This window comes from Mesoplodon densirostris, chromosome 18 (assembly GCF_025265405.1).
Source record: "Mesoplodon densirostris isolate mMesDen1 chromosome 18, mMesDen1 primary haplotype, whole genome shotgun sequence".
Classification (NCBI taxonomy): Eukaryota; Metazoa; Chordata; class Mammalia; order Artiodactyla; family Ziphiidae; genus Mesoplodon; species Mesoplodon densirostris.
Genome location: NC_082678.1, coordinates 30,296,108 through 30,318,161, shown reverse-complemented (window position 1 = coordinate 30,318,161; position 22,054 = coordinate 30,296,108). Strand labels below are relative to the sequence as shown.

The 22,054-nt window shown below is 53.6% G+C and overlaps 3 protein-coding genes and 3 pseudogenes across 3 annotated transcripts; all 6 read left to right on the top strand.

Moving 5' to 3' along the window:
- The first annotated feature begins 569 nt into the window (after window positions 1–569).
- On the top strand, window positions 570–2,625 carry LOC132479173 (uncharacterized protein SPEM2-like; annotated as a pseudogene).
- Window positions 2,626–3,185: 560 nt separating this feature from the next.
- LOC132479172 (uncharacterized protein SPEM3-like) lies at window positions 3,186–6,381 on the top strand. The gene is given in 5 exon segments (XM_060082745.1): window positions 3,186–3,323; window positions 3,472–3,533; window positions 3,748–5,069; window positions 5,072–5,646; window positions 6,211–6,381. Coding segments are annotated over 5 exon segments (2,268 nt in total).
- A 1,978-nt stretch (window positions 6,382–8,359) lies between these two features.
- On the top strand, window positions 8,360–10,551 carry LOC132479171 (acetylcholine receptor subunit beta-like; annotated as a pseudogene).
- Window positions 10,552–11,842: 1,291 nt separating this feature from the next.
- LOC132479170 (uncharacterized protein SPEM2-like) lies at window positions 11,843–14,020 on the top strand (annotated as a pseudogene).
- Window positions 14,021–14,361: 341 nt separating this feature from the next.
- On the top strand, window positions 14,362–17,563 carry LOC132479169 (uncharacterized protein SPEM3-like). Its single transcript, XM_060082744.1, is given in 4 exon segments — window positions 14,362–14,499; window positions 14,648–14,709; window positions 14,924–16,245; window positions 16,248–17,563. Coding segments are annotated over 4 exon segments (2,838 nt in total).
- Window positions 17,564–19,529: 1,966 nt separating this feature from the next.
- Window positions 19,530–21,722, top strand: LOC132479168 (acetylcholine receptor subunit beta-like). Its single transcript, XM_060082742.1, has 5 exons — window positions 19,530–19,635; window positions 19,900–20,123; window positions 20,621–20,802; window positions 21,142–21,304; window positions 21,609–21,722. The coding sequence occupies exons 1-5, from the start codon at window positions 19,530–19,532 to the stop codon at window positions 21,720–21,722; spliced, it is 789 nt and encodes a 262-aa protein (XP_059938725.1).
- The last annotated feature ends 332 nt before the right edge of the window (window positions 21,723–22,054 follow it).

The window sequence follows — 22,054 nt, the reverse complement described above, 5'->3', positions numbered from 1 at the left end:
TGTGCCTCAGTTTCTCCATCTGTAAAATGAAGCGAATAATAGTATCTGCTCCCTAGTCTGAAGATCATATGAGAAGATGAGAACAAAAGCATTATACAGTATACATCAGAGGTTACAAACTGGTGTGTTTTGTGTGGCCCATGTTGTTGGCCAGCAGAGTTTAAAATTTGAATTGGTTTGCTACTTTTAAAATGTGGATATTTCACAGAGCAATTTGGATTTCTGGCTCCTCTTGAAACTTTTTAAGAACTGCAGGCTAGTTCTAAGAAGCCCAACAGGCTGCGTAAGCGGTCCTAATGTCTTGAACAATGAAATGGAGGAAATCCTATATGCATGATCCAGTCACTATGAAGACTGTCTCTCATCTGTAGCAACCCTGCTTGCAAATCAAGTTAAGCAAGGCCCCATGGAGACAGAAGGACAGACTGAACTCTGGGGACTAGGCTCCATGTAGTGGGAGCCGAGGGCAGAGACGGCCACCTAAAGGACCAGCTGAGTGGATGAAAGATTGGACAACTCCGCATTGTGACTCCCTGCAATGTGCCTCATTATGACCATGGTCCCTCACCTGTTGGTGGGTGTCCCCAGGTCCTGGCATGAGTGCAGTGTGGGTCAGGGCCGGTGGGGTTGGGGGGGTGGGGCGTCCCACGGCTCAGGCGGCCCTAGGACCCGCCCACCATGGAACACCAGCTCTGGTATGACAACCTGGGGTGCTGCCATCAATACCAACAAAGTACCCAGAATGCGGAGGACTTCCTACTCCTGTTGCTGGGCATTGTCATTCTTGTCAGCATTGGGATCAGCATGGCAACTATGGTCAGCGATGGTTGGGGATCACCAGTAGGGGTGAAGATGGCTGAGGGTGGGAACCAGCTGCAGCCTGCACCTCCGTCTGCAGGAACGGTCTTGGCTGGGAGTGATGGTGAGGGTAGAGAGCCTGGCCTTCATTTTCACACACCCCACCCCACCCCACCCCACACCGCCCCACCCCAGCTATGGCATGGGCTCCAGAATGCCTTAGACAAGACCATGTATTGTATTATTCAGCAAAGTAACTACCGAAGACAGCTAAGGGGCACCCCGCCTCGCCATTCCCAGGGCCCTAGAAACCCAGGCTCCCAGGTTCCCAACCCTGAAATCTTCTGACAGTTGCCCTGCCCTCACGGACTCTCGCCTCCCACAGATGAAATCTCACAGGCTTGTGAAAGTTCCTCCAAACATCCTCCAGCCAAGGCCCAAGACATCCACATGCACTGCACCCTGGACCCTGTGGAAGTGAGAATGGCCCGGTCCACTTGCTACTCCTCGTCCTCCTACCACCATCTCCGCAACCGTAGCCGCAGCTGCAGCCGCCACCCCTGAAGCCACCAGGGGAGGCCCAAGAATTTAGAAAATTCCCCTCCAGCTGCTCAGGCTTCCGTAGGCCTCATCGCCTCCACGGGACATCACAGCTGCCTCCGATGCCCTCCTTGAACTGGGAGGACCCGGACTCCTACCTGGAGGAGGAGGCCCAACTTTCCTTCCCACAACCCAAGTACCCGTGGGGGCGCTGGGGAGGGCTCTACCGGGAGATGGGTCTGCCCTCCAACGTGGGCCTCTGGGGTCGACAGGGTGGGATCCTGGCCATCCAGCCACCAGCCTGTCTCTACCTGTCGCCCGAGCTGCACCGCATGCCCAAGCGTGTGGAGGCCAAGTCTGAGCTCGGGCTGAAGTCCTTCGGGGCCCCTTGCTCGCCATCCCGCATCTGGGGCAATGTGGATGCTGACCAGTGGACCTCGTCTCCACCACTTACCCGACGGCTGCCCCCTAACAGCTCGTGGGTCCCTGGGGGGAACAGAACTTACCCCTCACGGGGCCATCTCCCGTATGACTCCTGGGATCAGCGGCGGCGTGGTCCGGAGGGCTCTGAGCCTCCATCAGCTCTGGTGCCTCAGGGCTACTGGCCCGAAGCCTGTCAGCGCAACTCCCCACCGGCCAACGGACGGAGCCTCCACAGCTGTGCTCACAGCCAGCCCAACCACAGCCCACACCACTCCACGGGACACTTGAACTACTCCCGGGATCCCCACGAGGTGCGGCGCTGGGCGGCCGAATGGGCAGAGATGCTGCCTGTGCGGCACCCTCTGGCCGCCTCCGCCTCCCTCACGGTGCTGGCCGAGGCCTCTACCAGCGGGCCTCGGATCCCAGCTCAGCGCTGCTCCTCCGCCCCTCCCAGACTCTGCCCGACGTCCAGGCTACCGAACACCCTCCACCCCCGCCCACCTTCATGCCACTCAGCCGGAAGCCAGGGGTAAATGCCAACTACCAGGTGTATGACAGCCTGGAGTTGAAGCGGCAAGTGCAGGAAGCCAAGCGCGGGCCAACTCGCTGCTACCTTCCACCTCGGCCTCGAGGCCCTCTCTGCACGGAAGCCAGACTGGGAAAATGAACTGGCCAGCAGCTAATGGGGGCGGGTGGGGAGCGGCAGGGCATGGAGAGAGGAATAAAGAGCGCCATGGTCCAGAAAACATTGGCGGTCTGTGGCTTGGAAGCGCCACTCCTTCTGCCAGCTTGGGTCCCTGCCTTTGGCTTCCTGCAATAAGAAGCCAGTGTCCCCTTCTGGGCCTGAGGGTCCCCTTGGTTTAGTGGCCACAGTCCTGCCAGCAGGCCCCTCCTGGTCTGATACCATGCACTAAGTAGATGTGCAGCTGCAGTCTCCACACCACTGGTCTCTGGGCACCTCCTCTGTGTCTCCGCTGTCCCTGTCCCCAAAGAGCCTCAAACAAGAAGCTGCTTCCAAACTGGGAGGTTCCACATCTGGGCAGGTCCAGCTCCACAGCCAGTGAAGGGCATGAAGAAGGCTGAGGCTCTGGACTCCAGCCAGGCCTTCCGCAGGGCTCTGAGGCCAAGGTCTTTCTAGTCTCAGGAGGGGCCAAGAGATGGAATGTGACATTTGAACAAGTGAGTCAGTGGGCGGTGAGCGAATGTTTGACAGCTCGAGGGGAGGTGTGCTGGCCTCCGGGCCCTGTTTGGCTGTCCAGGCTCAGCTTACCTCACCTGGGGAACCATGGAATGCCACGCCTGGCCCTCCTTTTCGTCTCCCTCCCTCACTGTGACGCCACCACCTGCCCCATTATGACCCAGTCTGTCTCCCAGTATACATATATGGAGGCCAGCAGACCCAGGCAGTCCTGGGACCCCCGGCCATGGCTGAGCAAACCCATTACCTAGCCGAGGCGTGCTCTGGCACCACACCCGGGAAATGCCAAGACCTAGGAGACTCAATTCTTCTGATCCTGGTCAGCATCATGTTGCTCAACGTGTGGATCAACGTGGTGACTCTGGTGAGGGCAGGATCTGGGCAGTGTGGTTGGGGGAGCCCTGTGGTCTTGAAGGGGCTGAGATGGGATGGCTGCTGCAGTGTGGCCGGACAAGGGTTGGATTTCAGGGCTCACCCTGATCCCGAACTCCACGCTCCCTTGCTTCCCTCAGCTCTGGATGCATCTGAAGAGATTCTTGCGGGCAGGTTTCAACCGTATTTTCCCCAAAGGTAAGTGGGCGCCAGTGTGGGCTCAGGGGATGTGGGCCTGTCCCCTTTCTTCTATTCCTGCCTTGATTCTCAGCCCCTCAGGAACCCAGGCCCTGTCCCATCTCGCCTTTCCCTGCAGACAAGCAAGCCAGCTGTGGAGGCAGCCATCGCACGCGCTGCTCCGTGGATCCCAAGAACCTGTGTTCAAGGGTTTCTCCCCGCTTCCGCCATCGCCCGAGCTTCCTGCACAGGCACCCAAACCACCTTGAATCCTGGATACCAGAAACAGATGATGAGACGGCTTCTAAGTGCTGCTGGATGCCGCCGCAGTGTGGACGGGCTCGGGCTTCCATGGAGGCTTCACGGGGACTGTGGAAGGAGGGGTTAGTCGGAGCTGGGGAGGCCCCTCCATTCACAGCCTTAAAGTCCCAAGCCACCTTTAACACCAGGTGAGAGACGTCTTCCAAGCTCCGCAGGATAAGCAAGGTGGACGTGGTTCCACTCTGCCTGCCCCAAGAGAGCAAGACTAAGACCCCAGACTATGACTCAGCCCGGGCCCAGACCTGCCCCCCAGTTCAGCTCCCTGCACATTCTCCTGCCAAGGCCCAGACCTTCTCCTACAAGCACCCCTCTGTGCACGCCCCACCTCAGGCCCAGACTTGCTCCACACTCCACCTCCCTGAGCACACTACCCCGCAGGCCCAGACCCCCTCACCAGCCCTCACCCCTGAGCACAGCCCTGCCCAGGTCCATGGCCCAGAGCATACCTCAGCCCATACCCCAGCCCAGGCCCAAGCCCAGGCCCCCTCATATGCCTCAGCCCTATTCCTGGGCCACATTTCTCTCTGCACCCTGACCCATGCTCATCTGACCTATACCCATGCCAACACTCTGGCCCCTCCCCCAACTTCTGCCCCTGCTACTACTCCTGCCCTAGCCCCTACACCAGCCCCTGTCCCGATCTCTGCCACAACCTCTGTCCCAGCACTGGTCATGGCCCTGACGACCCCTCCAGTCCCTTCCACCACCCGTACCCCCATCCTAGATTCTATTCTCTCTACCTTGTCTACCTTCGACCAAGGCCTCTCCTCTGGCCATGTGGTCTACTATGCCCGCAGCATAAAGCAGAACTTATTCCATGTGTGTCCCCCTCAGAACTCTGGGTACTCCAGAAATGACTTGGGTACCCTAACCAGGCCCCAAGAGGGGCATGGTCTGGTGAGCTCTGGTACAGCTGAGCAAACACTGAAGCAATGTAGTGGGGACAGTGCCAAGCCCTCCACAGGGTCCATACCGGGTTACGTGGAGTTGGGGACTATGGAATGGAAGATCCCAAATCATGCCAAAGACAAATTTGTACAGTCCAAGACCTTCACTCACTGTAGCTCCCATCCTTGCCAGTCTGAGAAGAGAAACACGGATCCCCAGACTCCAGTCTGCCCCAAATTCCTGGTGTACTCCAAGGATGCTGCACCTTCTCAACCTTGCTTCCGTTCTCTGACCAGTGCCCAGAGCTCACCATGCACCATGCCTCCACCATGCACTCTTTCTCTGCCTCTTGTTTTCCCAGATCCTTTGTCCTTCATCAACACAGCAACCACCAGAAGCCCTCCGCCTTAATACAAACCCCCACCTTTCCCCCAACCTCCAAGTCTCCTCAGTCTGTCCTCTCTCCCCAGGGCCCCATCCCTCCCCAGTTATCCACTACTTCCCAAACCCCAAACCAGCCCCAACCCCCAGAACTTCATGAGAGTCTAGGTCTCAACCAATGCTCTGTCCTCCAAAGGACCCCAGGCCTTACCGGAGACACAGGCCTCCTCAAGAACCCAGGCCTTGCTCAAGATCCAGGCCTCCATGAACTTCGAGGCCTTACCGAAGACCCTTACCTCTGCAAAAATCCAAGCCTTTCCCAAGACTCTGACCTTCAGAAGAATCCAGTCATTACCCAAGATTCTTGGCCACAGAAGAGTCCATGCCATGCCAAAGACTCTGCAGTCAACAAGAGCTCAGTCCTTTGCCAGGAGTCTGATCTCCATAAAAGTCCAGGTCTTGTGCAAACCGCTCGTCTCCATAAGGGCTCAAGCCTTACCCGAGACTCCGGAGACTACAAGAATCCAGGCCTGACCCAAGCTTCTGGAGTCTGCAGGAGACAAGGCCTTACTCAAGATTCTGACCTCCATAAGAATCCTGGCCTTACCCAAGATGCTGGAATTTACAGGAGCTCAGAACATACCCGTGACCCTAACTTCCACGAGGACTCAGGAATTAATCGAGATCCTGGCCCCCATAAGGGTCCAGCCCTTACTCAAGACTCTGGCTTATCCAAGAGACGAGGCCTCCATAACAACTCAGGCCTTATCCCAAACCCTGGCCTCCACAAGAACCCTCTAGGAACTGACTCTGTCCAAGTTTTGGGCCCACGTCAGACCCAAAAGTCATTTATATCTGAGACAGTTCCTCGAAAGGAGGATGCAGGGCAGCACATACCATGGACTTCTGTCCCACCCAGTCACAACTCCTGCTCTGCCAAGGCTCAGGGGGCCTACAATGACCTGCTAACCTCCTCGCAGCGAATAGGCAGACAAGCCTGGGTGTACCACCCGATACCATCCCCCCAGCCTGCCAGAACTATCACCAGATGTCTACGCCTCCCAAAACCAGCAGGCACCTGGCTAGGGCATGTGGTCTTTGATGTCCTCCAGAGACAGCTGACAGGGACAAGTGCGAAGCTCTCTCTAGGGCGTGTGGTCTTTGACGCCCGCCAGAGACAGCAGACAGGGACAAGTGCGAAGCTCTGTCTCCCAGGCACCTTCATAGGGCCACATCCAACTGCCGGAGTCCAGCTCCAGCGAGTCAAGGGAAACCTGGGATAGATAGCGTCGGCGAAGGAAATAAATCTATTACACTTCTTAAAGTATCAGCATTGCATGTTTCTCTCCTCTTCTTTATTGTTTACAGTCACAGGTTTATATATTGTAGTTTGATTACATTACCAAGGTATGTGACCAAACAATCTTAGCACAATCAAAACCTCAAAATGTTCTATAAAGATTTTTTTTTTAAAAAAATATACCCTAGTTTCTAGATGTCCTATTAAAATATTTCCGCAAGTTCCCATTAATCACAGGTTATTTCTTAGTAACCAAGCCAAGCAGTTATATGATTATTTTAGTTGTAAAAGTTGAAGCTACTTGTTCCTATTTCTCTTCTTGCATGGGCAACCTTTTACAATGGTTCCACGAAAAATATGTACAATGTACCCTGCATGCCCTTTCTCGTTGTTTCCTTCAACTGAGACAGTGCTTTCTCCCCTATCCGAGCAACTAATTCTGCTCTAGGCATTTGCTTTTCTATAATTAATCTTCCTTTATAATAGAACCATAAATTTCCTATGTCATCAGGAACTCCAGCCCATGGCCATAACTCCATACTAGAGGGTGTTTTTCATAAAAATATCCCTTTAGTTCCAGGCTCTTAATTCTTTACCCATTTCCCTGGGTCTTTAGTGGGTACTTCCCATTCTGTGGTAGTTCCAGGAGGGGGAGTCCTAGAGGAATTTTTCTTTCACGTGGAGCAACATCCCCCCAAAATTGCCCCTATATTTAAACTTATTATCATAAAACATAACAACAGAGCTGTAGTCCACCTTCCTGGCACGGCGCTGCCTTGCAGTTTCGCCTTCCGTTGCTTCATGACTTTGTCATGGTGCAATGGCTCCAGGATGGCTTCCAACATCCAACAACTCACCGGAGACCATCAAGGAGTGGGGATATCAGTGTGTGATGAGAAACTTAGAAAAAGAGGGGACAGATAAGCATGAGGAATAAAGAGACAAGAGAAGCCTTCTGTGGACTTTGGAGGACATCCAACCCAGCCCCATCCCACAGGGTCTGATGAGGACCTAAACTATCCCTGCTTTCCCTCCATCGCTGTCTAGCTAAATCCGTTATCCCCAAGGCCCTAGAGCTGCACTGTCAATTACAGTAGCCACTAGCCAAAGGCCTATTAGAATGTAAATTACTTAAAGTTAAGGAAAATTAATTCTATTAAAAATTAAGTTAAAAAGTTAAAAATTCTCTTCCTCAGGGAACAGAATTTCCCTGACATCCAATTCTGTTCCCTGGCAGTCCAGTTGTTGGGACTTGGCGCTTTCACTGATGTGGCGGTGGTTCAATCCCTGGTCGGGGAATTCAGACCCCGCAAGCTTCATGGCTTGGCCAGAAAAAAAAAGAAATTCTCTTCCTCAGTGCCATGATCTTCTAAGTGCTCAGTAGCCACATGGAGCTAGTGGCTACTGCATTGGACGGCACAGATTTAGAACATTTCCATCATCATGAAAAATGCTATTGGAGAGCAGTGCTTTAGAGTTTAGAGCAATTTTCCTTTCCCTGTCACCCACGCCCAGCATCTTAAAGCTCCGCCAGAGCGCAGAGAACTTAGTTCTTTTCAGGGTGGCTCAGAAGCCACCCTCTGGGGAGGAGGTAAGATGTAGGGATGGACACCCAATGCCTGATTTCCCCAGACTGTGAGAAAGAGCCCAGGCTTCAGTTTTCCTCATCTGGTCTCTTGGGTCACGACCAGATGTATGCAAACTTGCCTCCCCCATTCTGGGCTGTGTTTGGGGCTCTTGGTTGATCTGATTTACATTTTAACGGGATCAATGTGGCTGCTCTGTTGAGAACAGTCAGCAGGGGGGCAAAGGATGAAGCAAAGAGGAGGCCTTTGTAATAACTCAGATCTGAGGTAATGGTGGCTTGTACCAGGATGGTAGTGGTAGATGGGATAAGTCATCAGTTTCAGGATATATGTTGAAGGTAGAGCCAATAGGGTTTGGTATGGATTGGATATGGGATGAGAGAGAGGAGAGCTGAGAATGACTCCAAGGGATTTGGCCTGAGCCACAGGAAAGATCGAGTTGTCATTTATGACCTGAGGAAGACTGTGTGGGGAGTCGGTGGTGAGGGAATTAAGTTTTGGACATGTTAAGGTCGAGATGTCTATTGGACACCCAAATGGAGAGGTTAAGTAGGCAGGTGGATACAAGTGTGGAATTTAGGGGAATCAGTCCAGGTTGGAGGTATAAATGTAGGAGTTATTTGCATGCAGTTGGCCCTTCCAAAAGCCTGTCCTTGAGTGGGCTGGAAACACGGTCACTGATTATGCCAGGGAGATTGCTTTCTGGCAAAGCCTAATCCTTCCGCCTTCCGCTCTGTCCCCCAAGTAGAGCAGATGGGGCTCTCGATCTTTGCCCTGCTGACCCTTACTGTGTTCCTGCTGCTGCTGGCAGACAAAGTGCCTGAGACCTCCCTGTCTGTCCCCGTCATTATGAAATACCTCATGTTTACCACGGTCCTCGTCACCTTCTCAGTCGTCCTTAACATCGTAGTCCTCAACCTGCACCATCGCTCACCCCACACCCACCAAATGCCCCTTTGGGTCCGTCAGGTAAGAAGATCTCCTCTCCAACCTGTGTTAACTCTCAATCCTAGTATTTGGCTTTTTGTCCAGGTGTCGCCCCTCACTCCCACCAACTTTCAACCTTCCCTTTCACAGACCTGAGGGAGAACTACAACTCCTGGTAGGGTGTCAAAGTGCCAAGGTCTTTGGGTGTTGAAATGTTGCCCAATTAATTTTATCCTCCCATCATTAACATTGTGTAGATCCCAGACTCTCTTCATCAATACTTCTCTCCTTCGTGGGTCCCAAGGAAGCATTCTCAAGGTTAGGTACTATCAGGGTGGAAGCCCTCAGAACTTTTCTTTCCAGTCAGGATGCCTCCTAACCCCCTTAAGGACTCTTGGGCTGTGTAGTTGCATTTCATCTGTGGGATGCATGCACGCATGCGCAGGAATGGGCACGTGCCGTGGGGGTGGTTGGCGGCTTCCCTTCTGGTCTGAAAGCATAAGAGTCCCCTCCAAGACGGCTCTTCTTCTACTCTGCAGATCTTTATCCACAAACTCCCTCCGTATCTGGGTCTGAAGAGACCCAAACCTGAGAGAGACCAGATACCGGAGCCACCTCCTATACCTCTCAGGGATTCTCCAAGAAGTGGCTGGGGTCGGGGAACAGATGAATATTTCATCCTCAAGCCACCACATGATTTTCTCTTCCCCAAACCCAACAGGTAGTATCTACTCCCCATGGCCCACGTAGAAGGGAGAGGGAGAACTACAGTTCCCAGAAGACTGTGCGGAGGCAGGCGTCCTAAGCTCTCAGAGGATGTCGTGGTTGAGCATCATGGGAGTTGTAGTACCCCTTCTGTTACCCACTTTGCGGGGAGGTGGGAACTAAAGAGTAAGGGAATAGGAGGAATTGCGGAAGGCTAGAGAGGTGGCCGCTGTTGAAGAGAACCTGAAGGGCTCTCTCACGTTTTGAAACCTGGATGGGCGTTGGAGGAGGGAGTTGGGGCGGGGCCTAGAGCACCCACGCAGGCCGTCTTTGTGCCCCGGTCGTGGCCAAACAGACTCGCCTCTTCCACGTTCCAGCCTGAACTGTCTGCCCCGGACCTGCGGCCATTTATCGATGGTCCAAGCCGGGCTGTGTGCCCTCTCCCGACCTACGGGAGGTCGTTTCTTCAATCAGCTACACCGCTCAACAGCTGCGGGAACAGGAGGACCACGAAGCTGTGACTCCAAAGAGGGTGGGCTAAGGCAAGGCCTGAGTGGCCTTGGCTCCACCGGCAAACTTAGGCTCCACCCCCAGAACTCGATTTTTTTTCCGATTGGAAGTTTGCCTCACTTGGTCCCGCCCCCTGGTTTCCCACTTGTTCTTTACTCACATCCGTCGCCCGCAGTTTCGCTCTCTGCTATTCTGCGGGCCCGCCCTTGTCTCCAAGCTGTGGTATGAGGACCTGGGTGCGGTACAGGGCCTTGAGGCCGCCTTCCCTGGTTGTCTGGAGCCCAGGAACAGTTTAATCTTCCTACCCCCAGTTGAAGGAGGACTGGCAGTTTGTGGCCATGGTGGTGGACCGCCTCTTCCTGTGGACCCTCGTCATCTTTCTGGATGCCACGTACCACTTGCCCACTCCCGACCCCTTTCCTTGAGGACGAGAGGGCCGAGACCGAGGTCCTCGGCCACTTGAATTGAGAGTTTGATAGTACTCTCAAGTCCTATCCCTTTCTGCATCTTAACTCCTTCACTAGGAGTCCAATCCTCTCCTCATTTCGTTTCTAGGGAGGAAGCCCAAGTGGGACTGGGCAGCTGGGGGCCTTGGGCCCACCTGACATGCACTATCCACTTATTTACTCTTTTGCTTCTTGAAGAAGCCCCATTGGATATTCACATCTAGGTTGGCAATGAATGGAACAAAGAACAAGAACTAGATTGTAAGCCTTCTGAGGGCAGGAACTATGGCTGTTCACTGTAATATCCCCAGCACCGAGCACAGATCCTAAACTATACAGCCGGTACCTCTGATTGAATGAAGAGGGAAATTATTTTTTCTGTAAGGAAATACACTAAGAAATAGTGCTTATGTGGGCATGTTGGGACTAGTGGTCGTTTTTTCTTTGTTTTGACCTTTCTGTACTTTATTGTATTTTGTAATATGTATTATCTTTAGGATAAGAAAAGGTTCTTTCTAAAAGGATGCATTTGTAATGAGGATAAAAAAGCACACTGTAAAAACCTCAAGTTCCAGCTTTGATGCTCAAACTTTGGACAAGCTACTAAACTGCTCTGTGCCTCAGTTTCTCCATCTGTAAAATGAAGCGAATAATAGTATCTGCTCCCTAGTCTGAAGATCATATGAGAAGATGAGGACAAAAGCATTATACAGTATACATCAGAGGTTACAAACTGGTGTGTTTTGTGTGGCCCATGTTGTTGGCCAGCAGAGTTTAAAATTTGAATTGGTTTGCTACTTTTAAAATGTGGATATTTCACAGAGCAATTTGGATTTCTGGCTTCTCTTGAAACTTTTTAAGAACTGCAGGCTAGTTCTAAGAAGCCCAACAGGCTACGTAAGCGGTCCTAATGTCTTGAACAATGAAATGGAGGAAATCCTATATGCATGATCCAGTCACTATGAAGACTGTCTCTCATCTGTAGCAACCCTGCTTGCAAATCAAGTTAAGCAAGGCCCCATGGAGACAGAAGGACAGACTGAACTCTGGGGACTAGGCTCCATGTAGTGGGAGCCGAGGGCAGAGACGGCCACCTAAAGGACCAGCTGAGTGGATGAAAGATTGGACAACTCCGCATTGTGACTCCCTGCAATGTGCCTCATTATGACCATGGTCCCTCACCTGTTGGTGGGTGTCCCCAGGTCCTGGCATGAGTGCAGTGTGGGTCAGGGCCGGTGGGGTTGGGGGGATGGGGCGTCCCACGGCTCAGGCGGCCCTAGGACCCGCCCACCATGGAACACCAGCTCTGGTATGACAACCTGGGGTGCTGCCATCAATACCAACAAAGTACCCAGAATGCAGAGGACTTCCTACTCCTGTTGCTGAGCATTGTCATTCTTGTCAGCATTGGGATCAGCATGGCAACTATGGTCAGCGATGGTTGGGGATCACCAGTAGGGGTGAAGATGGCTGAGGGTGGGAACCAGCTGCAGCCTGCACCTCTGTCTGCAGGAACGGTCTTGGCTGGGAGTGGTGGTGAGGGTAGAGAGCCTGGCCTTCATTTTCACCCACCCCACCCCACCCCACCCCACCCCAGCTATGGCATGGGCTCCAGAATGCCTTAGACAAGACCATGTATTGTATTATTCAGCAAAGTAACTACCGAAGACAGCTAAGGGGCACCCCGCCTCGCCATTCCCAGGGCCCTAGAAACCCAGGCTCCCAGGTTCCCAACCCTGAAATCTTCTGACAGTTGCCCTGCCCTCACGGACTCTCGCCTCCCACAGATGAAATCTCACAGGCTTGTGAAAGTTCCTCCAAACATCCTCCAGCCAAGGCCCAAGACATCCACATGCACTGCACCCTGGACCCTGTGGAAGTGAGAATGGCCCGGTCCACTTGCTACTCCTCGTCCTCCTACCACCATCTCCGCAACCGTAGCCGCAGCTGCAGCCGCCACCCCTGAAGCCACCAGGGGAGGCCCAAGAATTTAGAAAATTCCCCTCCAGCTGCTCAGGCTTCCGTAGGCCGCATCGCCTCCACGGGACGTCACAGCTGCCTCCGATGCCCTCCTTGAACTGGGAGGACCCGGACTCCTACCTGGAGGAGGAGGCCCAACTTTCCTTCCCACAACCCAAGTACCCGTGGGGGCGCTGGGGAGGGCTCTACCGGCAGATGGGTCTGCCCTCCAACGTGGGCCTCTGGGGTCGACAGGGTGGGATCCTGGCCATCCAGCCACCAGCCTGTCTCTACCTGTCGCCCGAGCTGCACTGCAGGCCCAAGCGTGTGGAGGCCAAGTCTGAGATAGGGCTGCAGTCCTTCGGGGCCCCTTGCTCGCCATCCCGCATCTGGGGCAATGTGGATGCTGACCAGTGGACCTCGTCTCCACCACTTACCCGACGGCTGCCCCCTAAGAGCTCGTGGGTCCCTGGGGGGCACAGAACTTACCCCTCACGGGGCCATCTCCCGTATGACTCCTTGGATCAGCGGCGGCGTGGTCTGGAGGGCTCTGAGCCTCCATCAGCTCTGGTGCCTCAGGGCTACCGGCCCGAAGCCTGGCAGCGTAACTCCCCACCGGCCCACGGACGGAGCCTCCACAGCTGTGCTCACAGCCAGCCCAGCCACAGCCCGCGCCACTCCACGGGACACTTGAACTACTCCCGGGATCCCCACGAGGTGCGGCGCTGGGCGGCCGAATGGGCAGAGATGCTGCCTGTGCGGCACCCTCTGGCCGCCTCCGCCTCCCTCACGATGCTGGCCGAGGCCTCTACCAGCGGGCCTCGGATCCCAGCTCAGCGCTGCTCCTCCGCCCCTCCCAGACTCTGCCCGACGTCCAGGCTACCGAACACCCTCCACCCCCGCCCACCTTCATGCCACTCAGCCGGAAGCCAGGGGGAAATGCCAACTACCAAGTGTATGACAGCCTGGAGTTGAAGCGGCAAGTGCAGGAAGCCAAGCGTGGGCCAACTCGCTGCTACCTTCCACCTCGGCCTCGAGGCCCTCTCTGCACGGAAGCCAGACTGGGAAAATGAACTGGCCAGCAGCTAATGGGGGCGGGTGGGGAGAGGCAGGGCATGGAGAGAGGAATAAAGAGCGCCATGGTCCAGAAAACATTGGCGGTCTGTGGCTTGGAAGCGCCACTCCTTCTGCCAGCTTGGGTCCCTGCCTTTGGCTTCCTGCAATAAGAAGCCAGTGTCCCCTTCTGGGCCTGAGGGTCCCCTTGGTTTAGTGGCCACAGTCCTGCCAGCAGGCCCCTCCTGGTCCGATACCATGCACTAAGTAGATCTGCAGCTGCAGTCTCCACACCACTGGTCTCTGGGCACCTCCTCTGTGTCTCAGCTGTCCCTGTCCCCAAAGAGCCTCAAACAAGAAGCTGCTTCCAAACTGGGAGGTTCCACATCTGGGCAGGTCCAGCTCCACAGCCAGTGAAGGGCATGAAGAAGGCTGAGGCTCTGGACTCCAGCCAGGCCTTCCGCAGGGCTCTGAGGCCAAGGTCTTTCTAGTCTCAGGAGGGGCCAAGAGATGGAATGTGACATTTGAACAAGTGAGTCAGTGGGCGGTGAGCGAATGTTTGACAGCTCGAGGGGAGGTGTGCTGGCCTCCGGGCCCTGTTTGGCTGTCCAGGCTCAGCTTACCTCACCTGGGGAACCATGGAATGCCACGCCTGGCCCTCCTTTTCGTCCCCCTCCCTCACTGTGACGCCACCACCTGCCCCATTATGACCCAGTCTGTCTCCCAGTATACATATATGGAGGCCAGCAGACCCAGGCAGTCCTGGGACCCCCAGCCATGGCTGAGCAAACCCATTACCTAGCCGAGGCGTGCTCTGGCACCACAACCGGGAAATGCCAAGACCTAGGAGACTCAATTCTTCTGATCCTGGTCAGCATCATGTTGCTCAACGTGTGGATCAACGTGGTGACTCTGGTGAGGGCAGGATCTGGGCAGTGTGGTTGGGGGAGCCCTGTGGTCTTGAAGGGGCTGAGATGGGATGGCTGCTGCAGTGTGGCCGGACAAGGGTTGGATTTCAGGGCTCACCCTGATCCCGAACTCCACGCTCCCTTGCTTCCCTCAGCTCTGGATGCATCTGAAGAGATTCTTGCGGGCAGGTTTCAACCGTATTTTCCCCAAAGGTAAGTGGGCGCCAGTGTGGGCTCAGGGGATGTGGGCCTGTCCCCTTTCTTCTATTCCTGCCTTGATTCTCAGCCCCTCAGGAACCCAGGCCCTGTCCCATCTCGCCTTTCCCTGCAGACAAGCAAGCCAGCTGTGGAGGCAGCCATCGCACGCGCTGCTCCGTGGATCCCAAGAACCTGTGTTCAAGGGTTTCTCCCCGCTTCCGCCATCGCCCGAGCTTCCTGCACAGGCACCCAAACCACCTTGAATCCTGGATACCAGAAACAGATGATGAGACGGCTTCTAAGTGCTGCTGGATGCCGCCGCAGTGTGGACGGGCTCGGGCTTCCACGGAGGCTTCACGGGGACTGTGGAAGGAGGGGTTAGTGGGAGCTGGGGAGGCCCCTCCATTCACAGCCTTAAAGTCCCAAGCCACCTTTAACACCAGGTGAGAGACGTCTTCCAAGCTCCGCAGGATAAGCAAGGTGGACGTGGTTCCACTCTGCCTGCCCCAAGAGAGCAAGACTAAGACCCCAGACTATGACTCAGCCCGGGCCCAGACCTGCCCCCCAGTTCAGCTCCCTGCACATTCTCCTGCCAAGGCCCAGACCTTCTCCTACAAGCACCCCTCTGTGCACGCCCCACCTCAGGCCCAGACTTGCTCCACACTCCACCTCCCTGAGCACACTACCCCGCAGGCCCAGACCCCCTCACCAGCCCTCACCCCTGAGCACAGCCCTGCCCAGGTCCATGGCCCAGAGCATACCTCAGCCCATACCCCAGCCCAGGCCCAAGCCCAGGCCCCCTCATATGCCTCAGCCCTATTCCTGGGCCACATTTCTCTCTGCACCCTGACCCATGCTCATCTGACCTATACCCATGCCAACACTCTGGCCCCTCCCCCAACTTCTGCCCCTGCTACTACTCCTGCCCTAGCCCCTACACCAGCCCCTGTCCCGATCTCTGCCACAACCTCTGTCCCAGCACTGGTCATGACCCTGACGACCCCTCCAGTCCCTTCCACCACCCGTACCCCCATCCTAGATTCTATTCTCTCTACCTTGTCTACCTTCGACCAAGGCCTCTCCTCTGGCCATGTGGTCTACTATGCCCGCAGCATAAAGCAGAACTTATTCCATGTGTGTCCCCCTCAGAACTCTGGGTACTCCAGAAATGACTTGGGTACCCTAACCAGGCCCCAAGAGGGGCATGGTCTGGTGAGCTCTGGTACAGCTGAGCAAACACTGAAGCAATGTAGTGGGGACAGTGCCAAGCCCTCCACAGGGTCCATACCGGGTTACGTGGAGTTGGGGACTATGGAATGGAAGATCCCAAATCATGCCAAAGACAAATTTGTACAGTCCAAGACCTTCACTCACTGTAGCTCCCATCCTTGCCAGTCTGAGAAGAGAAACACGGATCCCCAGACTCCAGTCTGCCCCAAATTCCTGGTGTACTCCAAGGATGCTGCACCTTCTCAACCTTGCTTCCGTTCTCTGACCAGTGCCCAGAGCTCACCATGCACCATGCCTCCACCATGCACTCTTTCTCTGCCTCTTGTTTTCCCAGATCCTTTGTCCTTCATCAACACAGCAACCACCAGAAGCCCTCCGCCTTAATACAAACCCCCACCTTTCCCCCAACCTCCAAGTCTCCTCAGTCTGTCCTCTCTCCCCAGGGCCCCATCCCTCCCCAGTTATCCACTACTTCCCAAACCCCAAACCAGCCCCAACCCCCAGAACTTCATGAGAGTCTAGGTCTCAACCAATGCTCTGTCCTCCAAAGGACCCCAGGCCTTACCGGAGACACAGGCCTCCTCAAGAACCCAGGCCTTGCTCAAGATCCAGGCCTCCATGAACTTCGAGGCCTTACCGAAGACCCTTACCTCTGCAAAAATCCAAGCCTTTCCCAAGACTCTGACCTTCAGAAGAATCCAGTCATTACCCAAGATTCTTGGCCACAGAAGAGTCCATGCCATGCCAAAGACTCTGCAGTCAACAAGAGCTCAGTCCTTTGCCAGGAGTCTGATCTCCATAAAAGTCCAGGTCTTGTGCAAACCGCTCGTCTCCATAAGGGCTCAAGCCTTACCCGAGACTCCGGAGACTACAAGAATCCAGGCCTGACCCAAGCTTCTGGAGTCTGCAGGAGACAAGGCCTTACTCAAGATTCTGACCTCCATAAGAATCCTGGCCTTACCCAAGATGCTGGAATTTACAGGAGCTCAGAACATACCCGTGACCCTAACTTCCACGAGGACTCAGGAATTAATCGAGATCCTGGCCCCCATAAGGGTCCAGCCCTTACTCAAGACTCTGGCTTATCCAAGAGACGAGGCCTCCATAACAACTCAGGCCTTATCCCAAACCCTGGCCTCCACAAGAACCCTCTAGGAACTGACTCTGTCCAAGTTTTGGGCCCACGTCAGACCCAAAAGTCATTTATATCTGAGACAGTTCCTCGAAAGGAGGATGCAGGGCAGCACATACCATGGACTTCTGTCCCACCCAGTCACAACTCCTGCTCTGCCAAGGCTCAGGGGGCCTACAATGACCTGCTAACCTCCTCGCAGCGAATAGGCAGACAAGCCTGGGTGTACCACCTGAAACCATCCCCCCAGCCTGCCAGAACTATCACCAGATGTCTACGCCTCCCAAAACCAGCAGGCACCTGGCTAGGGCATGTGGTCTTTGATGTCCTCCAGAGACAGCTGACAGGGACAAGTGCGAAGCTCTCTCTAGGGCGTGTGGTCTTTGACGCCCGCCAGAGACAGCAGACAGGGACAAGTGCGAAGCTCTGTCTCCCAGGCACCTTCATAGGGCCACATCCAACTGCCGGAGTCCAGCTCCAGCGAGTCAAGGGAAACCCGAGGGATAGATAGCGTCGGCGAAGGAAATAAATCTATTACACTTCTTAAAGTATCAGCATTGCATGTTTCTCTCTCTTCTTTATTGTTTACAGTCACAGGTTTATATATTGTAGTTGATTACATTACCAGGTATGTGACCAAACAATCTTAGCACAATCAAACCTCAAAATGTTCTATAAAGATTTTTTTTTAAAAAAATATCCCCTAGTTTCTAGATGTCCTATTAAAATATTTCCCAAGTTCCCATTAATCACAGGTTATTTCTTAGTAACCAAGCCAAGCAGTTATATGATTATTTTAGTTGTAAAAGTTGAAGCTACTTGTTCCTATTTCTCTTCTTGCATGGGCAACCTTTTACAATGGTTCCACGAAAATATGTACAATGTACCCTGCATGCCCTTTCTCGTTGTTTCCTTCAACTGAGACAGTGCTTTCTCCCTATCCGAGCAACTAATTCTGCTCTAGGCATTTGCTTTTCTATAATTAATCTTCCTTTATAATAGAACCATAAATTTCCTATGTCATCAGGAACTCCAGCCCATGGCCATAACTCCATACTAGAGGGTGTTTTTCATAAAAATATCCCTTTAGTTCCAGGCTCTTAATTCTTTACCCATTTCCCTGGGTCTTTAGTGGGTACTTCCCATTCTGTGGTAGTTCCAGGAGGGGGAGTCCTAGAGGAATTTTTCTTTCACGTGGAGCAACATCCCCCCAAAATTGCCCCTATATTTAAACTTATTATCATAAAACATAACAACAGAGCTGTAGTCCACCTTCCTGGCACGGCGCTGCCTTGCAGTTTCGCCTTCCGTTGCTTCATGACTTTGTCATGGTGCAATGGCTCCAGGATGGCTTCCAACATCCAACAACTCACTGGAGACCATCAAGGAGTGGGGATATCAGTGTGTGATGAGAAACTTAGAAAAAGAGGGGACAGATAAGCATGAGGAATAAAGAGACAAGAGAAGCCTTCTGTGGACTTTGGAGGACATCCAACCCAGCCCCATCCCACAGGGTCTGATGAGGACCTAAACTATCCCTGCTTTCCCTCCATCGCTGTCTAGCTAAATCCGTTATCCCCAAGGCCCTAGAGCTGCACTGTCAATTACAGTAGCCACTAGCCAAAGGCCTATTAGAATGTAAATTACTTAAAGTTAAGGAAAATTAATTCTATTAAAAATTAAGTTAAAAAGTTAAAAATTCTCTTCCTCAGGGAACAGAATTTCCCTGACATCCAATTCTGTTCCCTGGCAGTCCAGTTGTTGGGACTTGGCGCTTTCACTGATGTGGCGGTGATTCAATCCCTGGTCGGGGAATTCAGACCCCGCAAGCTTCATGGCTTGGCCAGAAAAAAAAAGAAATTCTCTTCCTCAGTGCCATGATCTTCTAAGTGCTCAGTAGCCACATGGAGCTAGTGGCTACTGCATTGGACGGCACAGATTTAGAACATTTCCATCATCATGAAAAATGCTATTGGAGAGCAGTGCTTTAGAGTTTAGAGCAATTTTCCTTTCCCTGTCACCCACGCCCAGCATCTTAAAGCTCCCCCAGAGCGCAGAGAACTTAGTTCTTTTTAGGGTGGCTCAGAAGCCACCCTCTGGGGAGGAGGTAAGATGTAGGGATGGACACCCAATGCCTGATTTCCCCAGACTGTGAGAAAGAGCCCAGGCTTCAGTTTTCCTCATCTGGTCTCTTGGGTCACGACCAGATGTATGCAAACTTGCCTCCCCCATTCTGGGCTGTGTTTGGGGCTCTTGGTTGATCTGATTTACATTTTAACGGGATCAATGTGGCTGCTCTGTTGAGAACAGTCAGCAGGGGGGCAAAGGATGAAGCAAAGAGGAGGCCTTTGTAATAACTCAGATCTGAGGTAATGGTGGCTTGTACCAGGATGGTAGTGGTAGATGGGATAAGTCATCAGTTTCAGGATATATGTTGAAGGTAGAGCCAATAGGGTTTGGTATGGATTGGATATGGGATGAGAGAGAGGAGAGCTGAGAATGACTCCAAGGGATTTGGCCTGAGCCACAGGAAAGATCGAGTTGTCATTTATGACCTGAGGAAGACTGTGTGGGGAGTCGGTGGTGAGGGAATTAAGTTTTGGACATGTTAAGGTCGAGATGTCTATTGGACACCCAAATGGAGAGGTTAAGTAGGCAGGTGGATACAAGTGTGGAATTTAGGGGAATCAGTCCAGGTTGGAGGTATAAATGTAGGAGTTATTTGCATGCAGTTGGCCCTTCCAAAAGCCTGTCCTTGAGTGGGCTGGAAACACGGTCACTGATTATGCCAGGGAGATTGCTTTCTGGCAAAGCCTAATCCTTCCGCCTTCCGCTCTGTCCCCCAAGTAGAGCAGATGGGGCTCTCGATCTTTGCCCTGCTGACCCTTACTGTGTTCCTGCTGCTGCTGGCAGACAAAGTGCCTGAGACCTCCCTGTCTGTCCCCGTCATTATGAAATACCTCATGTTTACCACGGTCCTCGTCACCTTCTCAGTCGTCCTTAACATCGTAGTCCTCAACCTGCACCATCGCTCACCCCACACCCACCAAATGCCCCTTTGGGTCCGTCAGGTAAGAAGATCTCCTCTCCAACCTGTGTTAACTCTCAATCCTAGTATTTGGCTTTTTGTCCAGGTGTCGCCCCTCACTCCCACCAACTTTCAACCTTCCCTTTCACAGACCTGAGGGAGAACTACAACTCCTGGTAGGGTGTCAAAGTGCCAAGGTCTTTGGGTGTTGAAATGTTGCCCAATTAATTTTATCCTCCCATCATTAACATTGTGTAGATCCCAGACTCTCTTCATCAATACTTCTCTCCTTCGTGGGTCCCAAGGAAGCATTCTCAAGGTTAGGTACTATCAGGGTGGAAGCCCTCAGAACTTTTCTTTCCAGTCAGGATGCCTCCTAACCCCCTTAAGGACTCTTGGGCTGTGTAGTTGCATTTCATCTGTGGGATGCATGCACGCATGCGCAGGAATGGGCACGTGCCGTGGGGGTGGTTGGCGGCTTCCCTTCTGGTCTGAAAGCATAAGAGTCCCCTCCAAGACGGCTCTTCTTCTACTCTGCAGATCTTTATCCACAAACTCCCTCCGTATCTGGGTCTGAAGAGACCCAAACCTGAGAGAGACCAGATACCGGAGCCACCTCCTATACCTCTCAGGGATTCTCCAAGAAGTGGCTGGGGTCGGGGAACAGATGAATATTTCATCCTCAAGCCACCACATGATTTTCTCTTCCCCAAACCCAACAGGTAGTATCTACTCCCCATGGCCCACGTAGAAGGGAGAGGGAGAACTACAGTTCCCAGAAGACTGTGCGGAGGCAGGCGTCCTAAGCTCTCAGAGGATGTCGTGGTTGAGCATCATGGGAGTTGTAGTACCCCTTCTGTTACCCACTTTGCGGGGAGGTGGGAACTAAAGAGTAAGGGAATAGGAGGAATTGCGGAAGGCTAGAGAGGTGGCCGCTGTTGAAGAGAACCTGAAGGGCTCTCTCACGTTTTGAAACCTGGATGGGCGTTGGAGGAGGGAGTTGGGGCGGGGCCTAGAGCACCCACGCAGGCCGTCTTTGTGCCCCGGTCGTGGCCAAACAGACTCGCCTCTTCCACGTTCCAGCCTGAACTGTCTGCCCCGGACCTGCGGCCATTTATCGATGGTCCAAGCCGGGCTGTGTGCCTGCCTCCCGACCTACGGGAGGTCGTTTCTTCAATCAGCTACGCCGCTCAACAGCTGCGGGAACAAGAGGACCACGAAGCTGTGACTCCAAAGAGGGTGGGCTAAGGCAAGGCCTGAGTGGCCTTGGCTCCACCGGCAAACTTAGGCTCCACCCCCAGAACTCGATTTTTTTTCCGATTGGAAGTTTGCCTCACTTGGTCCCGCCCCCTGGCTTCCCACTTGTTCCTTACTCACATCCGTCGCCCGCAGTTTCTCTCTCTGCTATTCTGCGGGCCCGCCCTTGTCTCCAAGCTGTGGTATGAGGACCTGGGTGCGGTACAGGGCCTTGAGGCCTCCTTCCCTGGTTGTCTGGAGCCCAGGAACAGTTTAATCTTCCTACCCCCAGTTGAAGGAGGACTGGCAGTTTGTGGCCATGGTGGTGGACCGCCTCTTCCTGTGGACCCTCGTCATCTTTCTGGATGCCACGTACCACTTGCCCACTCCCGACCCCTTTCCTTGAGGACGAGAGGGCCGAGACCGAGGTCCTCGGCCACTTGAATTGAGAGTTTGATAGTACTCTCAAGTCCTATCCCTTTCTGCATCTTAACTCCTTCACTAGGAGTCCAATCCTCTCCTCATTTCGTTTCTAGGGAGGAAGCCCAAGTGGGACTGGGCAGCTGGGGGCCTTGGGCCCACCTGACATGCACTATCCACTTATTTACTCTTTTGCTTCTTGAAGAAGCCCCATTGGATATTCACATCTAGGTTGGCAATGAATGGAACAAAGAACAAGAACTAGATTGTAAGCCTTCTGAGGGCAGGAACTATGGCTGTTCACTGTAATATCCCCAG

Bases quoted from the DNA above. Each gene is read 5' to 3' on its own strand.
- LOC132479168 (XM_060082742.1), top strand. From the start codon at position 19,530: ATGAGAGAGAGGAGAGCTGAGAATGACTCCAAGGGATTTGGCCTGAGC. The intron at 20,124-20,620 runs GTAAGAAGATCT...TCTACTCTGCAG, and splicing joins TGCCCCTTTGGGTCCGTCAG to ATCTTTATCCACAAACTCCC. The intron at 20,803-21,141 runs GTAGTATCTACT...GTGGCCAAACAG, and splicing joins CTCTTCCCCAAACCCAACAG to ACTCGCCTCTTCCACGTTCC.